At 37.3% G+C, this 13,150-nt stretch overlaps 1 protein-coding gene across 1 annotated transcript in view; it reads right to left on the bottom strand.

The window, feature by feature from the left end:
• Positions 1–13,150, bottom strand: part of LOC136031165 (neural cell adhesion molecule 2-like) — a 277,308-nt gene that overhangs the window by 147,855 nt on the left and 116,303 nt on the right. Inside the window, exons 4-5 of the mRNA XM_065710513.1 lie at positions 5,634–5,775; positions 1,184–1,305 (exon numbers count right to left, since the gene is read on the bottom strand). Coding sequence (XP_065566585.1) covers positions 1,184–1,305; positions 5,634–5,775 — 264 coding nt within the window. The remainder of the gene's footprint in view (positions 1–1,183; positions 1,306–5,633; positions 5,776–13,150) is intronic.

Genomic DNA, 13,150 nt, shown 5'->3' with positions numbered 1-13,150 from the left:
ATAAATAGAATAAAGTTCTGGTTATGAACTTACTTAAGAACTTTTATTTTTCGTAACTATTTATCTTTTATCTGTGGCCAAAAACAGTACTCCTTCCTCCTAATGTGTCTTGGGATTTTAGGAAAGTGTGTAAGGGTAGAAAAAAACTATGTATCTTAAGTCTACATCCTCATTAAGTATTCCATTTCATCGTTTATATCTATTTGAGTGAGGTCGAGTCGCGCTATTTTCTTTATTTTTTCTTTATTTTTCCTATGCTTCTTCCCTCTTTTTTGTGTTTTTTCTAGTTTATAGCGATATGAATATGTGGGGGTCATTTCTTTTAAGAGTAGTAGCTCCCAAAGGGGGTGAGAGGATGTCGTAAGGAAAATTTAAGGAAAATAGGGAAATTATTGAGAGGTTGTAAAGAGGAATCACTTGAATAGATTTTGGATGGAGGAGTGTGCGTAGATGTGATGGCCTCCTGCGGCTCGGTGCTGGAGTGGGTTGTTAGTAGTAGTAGTTTAGTCTAAATAAGATCGTTCAGCGGATTAATCCGTTTGTTCATTGATAAAAGTTAAGTCCGTATTAAATGTTTATTGGATTCATTTTTTCATCATTATGATTTGAAATACAGTATCAGCTCTCCCTAATCTATCTTAGAATGTTGTGCAGACCTTGGAGAAAAAATGCTAGCACTTTAATTAACTTTTCTTGCCATTTTATGCGTTTTTAATCTACGAGTATCTTGGCTATGAATTTGAATAAAAGGTATAAAAATCAAAAATTACATAATTTTATGGTTGATTGTGTATGGCTATGCTGTTTGACCTATGTAATTGTATGGATGAGTAGGGTTAAGGCCTCATTCAAGTACTGATCTATATTAATTACTAATGTAGGAAAACAGTCTTCCTTTTCTCCTTCTGTCTTTTTTTTTTTACGTGTTTGTGCTGTTGCATTGGTGATTTCTTTTTTATATATATATATATATATATATATATATATATATATATATATATATATATATATATATATATATATATATATATATATATATATATATATATATATATATATATATAAACACAATTATACAGAAGTAGACATTAGGACGTAAAATTCTTTAACATAAAAAAAACCAAAATTTTAGAATATTACTGAAGAACTTTTCGGAAATTTACTAGAAAAAATTTGAACTTACTTCATCGTGTCTTTTCCAAATTATATCAGGTTGTGGGGCGCCGGTCGCCTTACACTGCAGTGTCACAGATTCACCTTTTGACACCACAATTACGGCCTCGACAGCGCTCACTTTAGGAGGAACTGGAAATGAAATAAAATTGAATAACCACCTCAGCAATCGAACCAATCAATCACCCAACTCAAGAACCGAACCAATGACAGGTCGATAGCCCCAAGCAGAATACAATTACGTACAAACACAAGGCTTTAAATCAGATGTTAGGTCATGAGCACTGTTTTGCATATTCATGACCTCAAAATAAGCACTAAATATATTAAAATATATAAAGCATATATATTTTATACATATACCTCAAAGTACATACTAAATAAAACAAAATAAACATAATATTCGATTTTTCTTCAGGTTTACATCACGAAAAAAGTTAACATTTATATATTGGGCCTTCCAACAGATATTATAAATGCTTATAGGATGTACAAACATAGTACATAACGTCATATGAAAAAAAAAAATAAAGGCTCTTAACGAATTTTCTTAGACCAATAACCTGTCTAGAACGATTTTTCTTTTTTTTTGTGCGAGAATATCCCAAGGTACTAATTTTTTCGAGAAAATATGCAGCCGTTTTCGAGAACATACATCAATATACAATTATTGCTCACTTATAAAGGTAATATATATATATATATATATATATATATATATATATATATATATATATATATATATATATATATATATATATATATATTCGTTGTTATTTTCTTTTCTTTTGTAAATTCAATTTTGAACTGGAACCATTTTAATTTCAACGAAAAACCAATCAAGAATTTAAAACAATCTTTGGCCATTTTGGATTTATATTCGAAGTATCTCATATGCTATAATATTCCATGCAAAGAAGTAGCTCGAAACTGCAAATAATAAGGAACTTGTTGCTTTTGTTTTTGCAGGAAACCAGTTATGAAGAACTTGGGCCACCAGTTTGAAGTCCAAAGCATCAAAAGAAAAGAGAAAAAGACTCAAAGTTCCCCCATCCCTCTCTTTGTCTTGATAGGTCACAATACTTAGCTAACCCCACATGTTAAAAACATTTGATAAAAAACACAATTCGAACCAAATAGTTCATAATATACATCAGCATTATTTCTACCACACTTGAATACCATAGAGAACAACTTGAATTCATACCCTTTTTTTCCCACTTTGATTGATTAGAAGGACATCGAGCTTAATTGAAAAAGCCTGTTGAAACCGAAACTAACAAGCCGAGGGTGAGCTCACACAGGATCTATGTTTTCACACAGGATTTATGTTGGACTAAGAAGTCCAATTTTATTTTATTTCTTAGATTCTCATTTAATTAGCTTTTCATATTTCTACTCCATGGTCTAAAAATCTGATATAAGAAAAGAAGGATTAATTTATTAGGGAATAAAAACCAAGAAACAACAAGAGCTAAGAGCTCATATGGCACTTGTGACGAGGCGAGAAGATCTAAGAGCCAAGAGATCATATGGTATGAGCTCTAACAAAATTCTTTGAATCAATAGATTGATTTAAAAAGGAAAATAAGAGGCTTAATGCCGGTCAGGATTTAAAATAAGAGCTCTGAGTCACGATGTCCTTCTAAATATCAAAATTCATTAAGATCCGATCACCCACTCGTAAGTTATAAATACCTAATTTTTTCTAATTTTTCCTCTACCTTTAGCCCCAGATGGTCGAATCTGGGAAAACGACTTTATCAAGTCAAATTGTTCAGCTCCCTGACACGCCTACCAATTTTAATCGTCCTAGCACGTCCAGAAGCACCAAACTCGCCAAATCACTGAGCCCCTCCCCCCAACTCCCCCAAAAAGAGCGAATCCAGTACGATTCTGTCAATCACGTATCAAGGACATTTGTTTATTCTATCCACCAGGCTTCATCCCGATTCCTCCACTCCAAGTGTTTTTCCAAGATTTCCCCCTCCAACTCCCCCCAATGTCAAAAGATCTGGTTGGGATTTGAAATACGTGCTCTGAGACATGAATTCCTTCTAAAAATCAAATTTCATTAAGATCCGATCATCTATTCGTAAGATAAAAATACCCCAATTTTCACGTTTTCCAAGAATTCTGGTTTCCCCCTCCAACTCCCCCCAATGTCAAAGGATCTGGTAGGAATTTAAAATTAGAATTTTAAAGCACAAGATCCTTCAAAATATCAAATTTCATTAAGATCTGGTCACCCTTTCGTAAGTTAAAAATGCCTCAATTTTCAAAATCACCCCCCCCCAATTCCACCAAAGAGAGCAGATCCGGTCCGGTTATGTCAGTCACGTATCTTAGACAGGTTTCTATTCTTCCCATCTAGTTTTATCCTGATCTCACCGCTTAGAGTATTTTCTAAGATTCCCGGTCCCCCCAACTGCCCCCCCACCCAATTACGCTTGATCCGGTTGAAATTTAAAATAAGAGATCTGAGTTACGAGGTCCTTCTAAATATGAAGTTTCATGAAGGTCCGATCACTTCTTCGTCAGTTAAAAACACGTAATTTTTTCTTTTTTTTTCCAGAATTAGCTACCCCCTCCTAATAGAGCAGATCCGTTCTAATTATGTAAATCACGTATGTAAGACTTCTGCTCTTATTTTTCCCACCAAGTTTCATCCTGATCCCTCCAATCTAAGCTTTTACCATGATTTTAGGTTCCCCACCCCAAACTTCCCCCAATGTCACCAGATCCGGTCGGGTTTAAAATAAGAGCTCTGAGACACGATATCCTTCTAAATATCAAATTTCATTGAGATCCGATCATCCGTTCGTAAGTTAAAAATACCTCATTTTTTCTAATTTTTCAGAATTATCCCCCCCCCACAACTATCCCAAAGAGAGCGGATCCGTTCCAGTTATGTCAATCATGTATCTAGGACTTGTGCTTAATATTCCCACCAAGTTTCATCCCGATCCCTCCACTCTTAAGTTTTTTCCAAGTTTTAGGTTTCCCCCTCCCAACTCCCCCCTCCATGTAACTAGATCTGGTCGGGATTTAAAATAAGAGCTCTAAGACACCATATCCTTCTAAATATCAAATTTCATTGAGATCCGATCACCAGTTCGTAAGTTAAAAATACCTCTTTTTTTAATTTTTCAGAATTACCCACCCCCCCAACCACCCCAAAGAGACCGGATCCGTTCCGGTTATGTCAATCATGTATCTAGGACTTGTGCTTATTTTTCCCACCAAGTTTCATCCCGATCCCTCCCCTCTAAGTGTTTTCCAAGATTTTAGGTTTCCCCCTCTCATATCCCCCCCAATGTCACCAGATCCGGTCGGGATTTAAAATAAAAGCTCTGAGACACGACATCCTTCCAAACACCAAATTTCATTAAGATCTGATAAACAGTTCGTAAGTTAAAAATACTTCAATTTTTCTATTTTTTCCGAATTAACCGGAACCCCCCCCCCCACCCCCCAGATGGTCAAATTGGGAAAACGACTATTTCTAATTTAAGCTGGTCCCGTCCCTGATACGCCTGCCAAATTTCATCGTCCTAACTTACCTGGAAGTGCCTAAAGTAGCAAAACCGGGACCGACAGACCGACAGACAGACCGACAGACCGACAGAATTGGCGATTGCTATATGTCACTTGGTTAATACCAAGTGCCATAAAAAGGAAAAAAAATAGCATTGAAAGCCCGCACTGAAAGGTATATAAGTGTTTTAATCCTTTTAATTCTATCAAATATATTCACAAGAGGTTATCAACTATATTCACATGAGGTTATGAAAAAATCAAACATGTAAATTCACCTTAAACCACTCAAAGGGAGGGGGAGGAAGAAGTTATATAGGAAGGAACAAATTTTTATGTCGTGACCACACAAGCCAGCCAAATACATTTTCTTAATAATATTTTTAAAAGTGTGAGTCACTTTAAACACTATTCGAAACTTTGGACCAATTTCTGGGACCCTGGACATCAAAAGATAATTCTGAGCGTGCCAAGGATGTTATTAACAGCCGATCATCACCAGCCTGTATAGCCTTATGACAACAAATTGCATTCCCAGAGACACAGTTCCCAATATTATTACAAATAGAAATTATTATATAAACTTCACAGCGCTAAAGAAATAAAGGAATATATTAGCACAATTTTAATACGTTTACAAGTTGTCCTAACTGATGTACTGCTACGTTTATTTGCCAAAGTCCGTATTGGGTATCACCTGAAGTTATGTGTTTTGAGTTTTAAAAAGTATGTAGGGATAATAGTAGCCAAAATCACATGCATTATTGGCATTATGCGTAAGCTAAAAAAATGTGTTTCCTATATCCCTTCTTTGGGCTAAATAATTACTGCAAAATAATTCCAAATAAGAAGCATACGGTGCCTGTAACATAAGCCCAAAACAACGGAGGAATAACTTTCAGGTATCATTGAAAAGCACTTACTAAGAACTACAAGGTTGTGAACAAGCTTTGCAGGGCTGCGGGTCGAGAGTGAGCATATGTATTGACCGGCATCCTCAGGGGTAAGATCTTCAATTGTGAGTGCACCATTGCTTAATAGGCCAAATCTGGAATCTCTTACATTCTGTAAATACATAATGAATTGTACCAGATTATCGATTAATATATTACAACGTTCAAATCTTCATAGATACACATAGGGAATTCGAAGAAGGCTCACGTTATTGAAAAAAGAGGCCTAAAATTGCAAGTTTTCGATCCCTTTGCTTACCAAGATCCTTTTGCGTCTCTATTTCTAAGTTTCGGATCTAAGCACATCAATGACCATTTTTCTACTCATGTATTACTATGAGGCAACCACATACAGGTATTGCTTATTTATAACCTAGTTGATGTTGCTTAATCCATCTGATTTGAAATGAATTTCATAATAATCATTTATTCATTTTGTACAGTCTTTTGTTTTCAGTACATTTTAAATTTTCTTGTATCCTGAATTATTAAAAGACATTGTAGGATTTATGTTCCAAAATTTCTTGTTTCCTGTTATCAAATACTGAATATGTACGACTTTTTTTCATTCCTATGGCTTTATTCTTTGAGCATTCAAAAATAAAAAATACTCACACAAAAAAATAAATAAGAATATAAAATTAAATAAATTTGGATTTGTTTAAGTTAGGGAGGTCATTTCTTCTACTATTTTGTGCTTTATTTTTTTTTAAGTCTTCAAAATAAAGCACAAAATAATTGTGCTTCATTTTTGGGCAGTCAAGATAAACAATGGTCAGTCAAGCAGTCATTTTTCATCCCCAACAAATGGTTTTAGTTTCAGACATAAAAGAGAAAACATTACAATATTTGCGACAAAAATTATTGCGAATGTACTGCTCCTGCCTTTACTCAGTACACAGATTTATTTAAAAGACGCCCTAATTAAGGATGGTTCCAGGCGATCTTTCACGTGGGAGGGGGGGGGTCTAAAGGGGCTGTAGCTTCCCCTCTCAAGAAAAAATACTAAAATAAACTTAAAGTAAAGCCCTAAAACATAGGTTTTTTCTAACTTATTTTTAAAGTTTTCCGTTGGTTGGCCCAGGGACCCCCGGTCAGCTCCCCATTATTATTTTCAGAGTTTGCCACTGGATGGTTCCATATACAAAGACAAGTTTGAAAGCTTCTTCTCACTGAGAAAACAAGAGCTAATAGCTCATTTGGCACTTGTGACGAGGTCGGAAGAGCCAAGAGCTCATATGGTATGAACTCTAACAAAATTCTAAGAATCAATAGATTACTTTAAAAGGAAAATCATAGGCTTAATTCTAGTCGGGATTTAAAATAAGAGCTCTGAGTCAAGAGGTCCTTCTAAATATCAAAATTCATTGAGATCCAATCACCCACTCGTAAGTTAAAAAAACCTCAATTTTTCTAATTTTTCCTCTCCCTTCAGCCCCCCAGATGATCGAATCGGGGATAACAACTTTATCAAGTCAATTTGTGGAGCTCCCTGACACGCCTACCGATTTTCATCGTCCTAGCACATCCAGAAGCAAAAAACTCGCCAACGCACTGAACCCCACCTCCTAACTCCCCAAAAGAAAGCGGATCCCGGTTACGTTAATCACATATCTACGACATTTATAAGCGTTTTCCAAGATTTTCGGTTTCACCCTCCAACTCCCCCCAATTTCAACAGATCTGGTCGAGATTTGAAATAAGAGCTGTGAGACATGAGTTCTTTCTAAATATCAAATTTCATTGAAATCCGGTCACCCGTTCTTAAGTTAAAAATACCTCAATTTTTCTGATTTTTCCAAAACAACAACCCCCAGCTCCCCCAAAGAGAACGGACCCGTACAAATTATGTCAATATCGTATCTATAACTTGTTCTTATTCTTCCCATCAAGTTTCATCCCGATCTCTAAACTCTATGTGTTTTCCAAGATTTCCAGTTTCCAAGATTTCTGTTTCACCCCTCCAACCCTCTATGTCCCCGGATTCGATTCGAATTGAAAATGAAGCATCTGAGACATAAGATTCTTCTATATATATACATCAAGTTTCATTAAGATCCGATCACCCATTCGTAAGATACCTCGATTTTCACGTTTTCCAAGAATTCCGGTTTCCCCCTCCAACTCGCTTCAATGTCACCGGACCTGGTCGGGATTTAAAATGAGAGTTGTAAAGCAAAAGATCCTTCTAGATATCAAATTTCATTCAGATCTGATCACCAGTTCGTAAGTTACAAATACCTCGATTTTCAAAATTACCCCCACAAATACCTCATTTCTTCAAATTTTCCGAATTACTCCCCCCCCCCCAACTCCAAAAAAGAGAGCGAATCCGGTCCGGTTATGTCAGTCACCTATCTTGGACTTGTGCTTATTCTTTCCACCAAGTTTCATCCTGATCTCTTCACTTTAAACGTTTTCCAAGATTTCCGGTCCCCCCCCCTTAATGACACTGGATCCGGTCGGGATTCTAAATAAGAGATCTGAGTTTCGAGGTCCTTCTAAATATGAAATTTCATTAAGATACGATCACTCTTTCATAAGTTAAACATACCTCATTTTTTCAATTTTTTAGAATTAACCCTCCCCCCCAACTCCCCCAAAGAGAGCAGATCCGTTCCGGTTATGTCAATCCCGTATCTAGGACTTGTGCTTATTTTTCCCACCAAGTTTCATCCCGATCCCTCCACTCTAAGCGTTTTCCAAGATTTTAGGTTCCGCCCTCCTAATTCCCCTTCACCAGATCCGGCTAGGATTTAAAATGAGAGCTCTGACACATGATATCCTTCCAAACATCAAATTTCATTAAGATCCGATCACTCCTTCGTAAGTTAAAAATACCTCATTTTTCTTAATTTTTCAGAATTAACCCCCCCCCCCCAAGTCCCCTAAAGGGAGCGGATCCGTTCCGGTTATGTCAACCACGTATCTAGGACTTGATGATTATATTTCCCATCAATTTTCATCCCGATCCCTCCACTCTAAGCGTTTTCCAAGATTTTAGCCAACCCCCAACTCCCCCCAATGTCACAAGATCCGTTCGGGATTTGAAATAGGAGCTCTGAGACACGATATCTTTCTAAATATCAAATTTCATTAAGATCCGATCACTCCTTCGTAAGTTAAAAATACCTAATTTTTTTATTTTTCAGAATTAACCCTCCTCCCCCCAACTCCCACGTAGAGAGCGGATCCGTTTCGGTTATGTCAATCACGTTTCTTGAACTTATGATTATTTTTACCACCAAGTTTCATCCCGATCCCTCCACTCTAAGCGTTTTCCAAGATTTTGGGATCCCCCAACTCCCCCCAATGTCACCAGATCCAGTCGGGATTTAAAATTAGAGCTCTGAGACACGATATCCTTCCAAACATCAAATTTCATTAAGATCCGATCACTCCTTCGTAAGTTAAAAAAAAACCATTTTGTCTAATTTTTCAGAATTGCCCCCCCCCCCCCCCCAACTCTCCCAATGAGAGCGGATCCGTCCCGGTTAGGTCAATCACGTATCTAGGACTTGTGCTTATTTTTCCCACCAAGTTTCATCCCGATCCCTCCACGCTAAGCGTTTTCCAAGATTTTAGGTTCCGCCCTCCTAATTCCCCTTCACCAGATCCGGTGATCTGGAAATGAGAGCTCTGAGACATGATATCCTTCCAAACATCAAATTTCATTAAGATCCGATCACTCCTTCGTAAGTTAAAAATACCTCATTTTTTTAATTTTCAGAATTAACCCCACCCCCCCAAAATCTCCAAAGAGAGCGGATGGGACCTGGTGATAATATTTCCCATCAATTTTCATCCCGATCCCTCCACTCTAAGCGTTTTCCAAGATTTCAGCCCCCCCCCCCATCTCCCGCCAATGTCACCAGATCCGTTCGGGATTTGAAATAAGAGCTCTGAGACACGATATCTTTCTAAACATCAAATTTCATTAAGATCCGATCACTCCTTCGTAAGTTAAAAATACCTCATTTATTTTATTTTTCAGAATTAACCCTCCTCCCCCCAACTCCCCCGTAGAGAGCGGATCCGTTCCGGTTATGTCAATCTTGGACTTATGATTATTTTTACCACCAAGTTTCATCCCGATCCCGCCACTCTAAGCGTTTTCCAAGATTTTGGGTTCCCCCCAACTCCCCCCAATGTCGCCAGATCCAGTCGGGATTTAAAATAAGAGCTCTGAGACACGATATCCTTCCAAACATCAAATTTCATTAAGATCCGATCACTCCTTCGTAAGTTAAAAATACCTAATTTTGTCTAATTTTTCAAAATTGCCCCCCCCCCCCAATGAGAGCGGATCCGTCCCGGTTAGGTCAATCACGTATCTAGGATTTGTGCTTATTTTTCCCACCTAGGTTCATCCCGATCCCTCCACTCTAAGCGTTTTCCAAGATTTTAGGCCCCCACTCAATTCCCCCCCAATACCACCGGATCCAGTCGGGATTTAAAATAAGAGATCTGAGACACGATATCCTTCCAAACTTCAAATTTCATTAAGATCCGATCAGTCCTTCGTAAGTTAAACATACCTCATTTTTTCCAATTTTTCAGCATTAGCCCCCCCCCCCCCAACTCCCCAAAACAGAGCAAATCCGTTCCAGTTATGTCAATCACGTATCTAGGACTTATGATTATTTTTACCACCAAGTTTCATCCCGATTCCTCCACTCTAAGCGTTTTCCAAGATTTTGGTTTCCCCCAACTCCCTCCAATGTCGCCAGATCCAGTCGGGATTTAAAATAAGAGCTCTGAGACACGATATCCTTCCAAACATCAAATTTCATTAAGATCCGATCACTCCTTCGTAAGTTAAAATACCTCATTTTTTTAATTTTTCATAATTAACCCTCCTCCCCCCAACTCCCACGTAGAGAGCGGATCCGTTCCGGTTATGTCAATCACGTATCTTGGACTTACGATTATTTGTACCATCAAGTTTCATCCTGATCCCCCCACTTTAAGCGTTTTCCAAGATTTTGGGTTCCCCCCAACTCCCCCCAATGTCGCCAGATCCAGTCGGGATTAAAATAAGAGTTCTGAGACACGATATCCTTCCAAACATCAAATTTCATTAAGATCCAATCACTCCTTCGTAAGTTAAAAATACCTCATTTTGTCTGATTTTTCAGAATTGCCCCCCCCCCCCAACTCCCCCAATGAGAGCGGATCCGTTCCGGTTAGGTCAATCACGTATCAAGGACTTGTGCTTATTTTTCCCACCAAGGTTCATCCTGATCCCTCCACTCTAAGCGTTTTCCAAGATTTTAGGTCCCACCCTCAATTCCCCCCCCCCAATATCACCGGATCCAGTCGGGATTTAAAATTAGAGCTCTGAGACACGATATCCTTCCAAACTTTAAATTTCATTGAGATCCGGTTACTCCTTCGTAAGTTAAAAATACCTCATTTTTTCCAATTTTTCAGCATTAGCAATTTTTCAGCGTATCAGAGAACCCTTTTGTAGAAATTTCAAGCTCCTTTCTACAAAATGTGGAATTTTGTATTTTTTGCCAGAAGGAAGATCACGGATGCGTGTTTATTTATTTGTTTGTTTTATTTTTGTTTTGTTTTTCCCAGGGGTGATCGTATCGACCCAGTGGTCCTAGAATCTTGCAAAAGGGCTCATTCTAACGGAAATGAAAAGTTCTAGTGCCCTTTTTAGTGACCAAAAAATTGGAGGGCACCTAGGCCCCCTCCCACGCTAATTATTTTCCCAAAGTCAACGGATCAAAATTCTGAGATAGCCATTTTATTCAGCGTAGTCGAAAAACCTTATAACTATGTCTTTGGGGACGACTTACTCCCCCACAGTCCCCGTGGGAGGGGCTACAAGTTACAAACTTTGACCAGTGCTTACATATTGTAACGGTTATTTGGAAGTGTACAGACGTTTTCAGGGGGATTTTTTGGTTGGGGAGGGGTTGAGAAGAGAGGGATATGTGGGGGGAACTTTCTTTGGAGGAATTCGTCATGGGGGAAGAAAATTTCCATGAAGGGAGCGTAAGATTTTCTAGTATTATTAAAAAAAAATAAAAACAATGAAAAAATAAATATGAAAAAGTTTTTTCAACTGAAAGTAAGGAGCAGCATTCCATGAAGGGAGCGCAGGACTTTCTAGCATTATTAAAAAAAAACACAATAAAAAAATAAATAAGAAAAAGTTTTTTTCAACTGGAAGTAAGGAGCAGCATTAAAACTTAAAACGAACAGAAATTATTACGCAAATGAGGGGCTCACCTCCTCCTAATACTTCGCTCTTTACGCTAAAGTATTTTTAGTAATTTCAACTATTTATTCTACGGCTTTTGTGATTCAAGAGTCATTCTTAAGAAATTGGAACAAAATTTAAGCTTTAGGGTAAAGAGCGAGGCACTGACGAGGGGGTGAACCCCCCTAATATGCGTAATAAAAACAAGAGAATATAGAAGTTCGTTATGTAAGCTAATTTGTAAGTTACGTATAACTTTTACTAATAAAAACATTAACAAAACTAATAACATTAATAACATTAACAAAACTTTTACTACAATAAAATTAAAAGTTCTAGTTGCCTTTTTGAGTAACCAAAAAATCTGAGGGCAACTAGGCCTCCTCCCCCGCTCCTTTTTTTCTCAAATCATTCGATCAAAACTGTGAGAAACCCATTTAGCCAAAAAAATAAATATCCAATTTTATTTTTAATTATTCATCTGCGGAGAGCCAAAATCAAAACATGCATTGATTCAAAAACGTTCAGAAATTAAAAAAAAAACAAGTTTTTAACGAAAAGTAAGGAGCAACATTAAACCTTAAAACGAACAAAAATTACTTCGTATATGAAAGGGGCTGCTTCCTCATCAACGCCCCACTCTTTACGCTAAAGTTTGACTCTTTCTTTTAACTCTACTTTTTAAAACAGTAAAAAACTTGACCAAAGGACACAGCCATAAGAAATATAAGGTGCAACAATGGTGTGGTATAATAATAAAAGAACTGGTAATGGTAAAACATTCTTTAATCGACGCAAAATTCCCAAACCTCTAGCAACTTTAGCTGCAACAAGATCACTATGGTTCTTCCAAGATAGATTACAATCAAGCTGGAACCCCAAATAACGAACTTCATGAGCCTGTGATAAAGCCTGCCGTTAAAAAATATCTTTTATCAACACATGGAGGCTTACCAACTCTCCTATAAATCATAAAATTAGTTTTATTAACGTTCACTGACAAAAGGCTCTAACTTGTAAATACAAAAAATGCCTTTAATACCCTATTAACTTTCAACAACAAATCATCGACAGATTGACTAGACATAGTTAAAGCTGTATCATCCGCAAAAGTCGTAATATAACACTCAGGTAAGTAGAAACGCATTGAATCAACATACACAAGGTACAGAAGTGGTCCCAAAACAGACCCCTGAGGTCCACCACGCCTCACTTGAAAAGGAGAAGAAAACACATCATTTAATACAACTTGAATAGATCTACCACTTAA

The sequence above is a fragment of the Artemia franciscana genome, chromosome 1 (genome assembly GCF_032884065.1).
Source record: "Artemia franciscana chromosome 1, ASM3288406v1, whole genome shotgun sequence".
Taxonomy (NCBI): Eukaryota; Metazoa; Arthropoda; class Branchiopoda; order Anostraca; family Artemiidae; genus Artemia; species Artemia franciscana.
The sequence above is the reverse complement of the archived record's forward strand: the minus strand, read 5'-3'. Positions and strand labels throughout refer to the sequence as shown.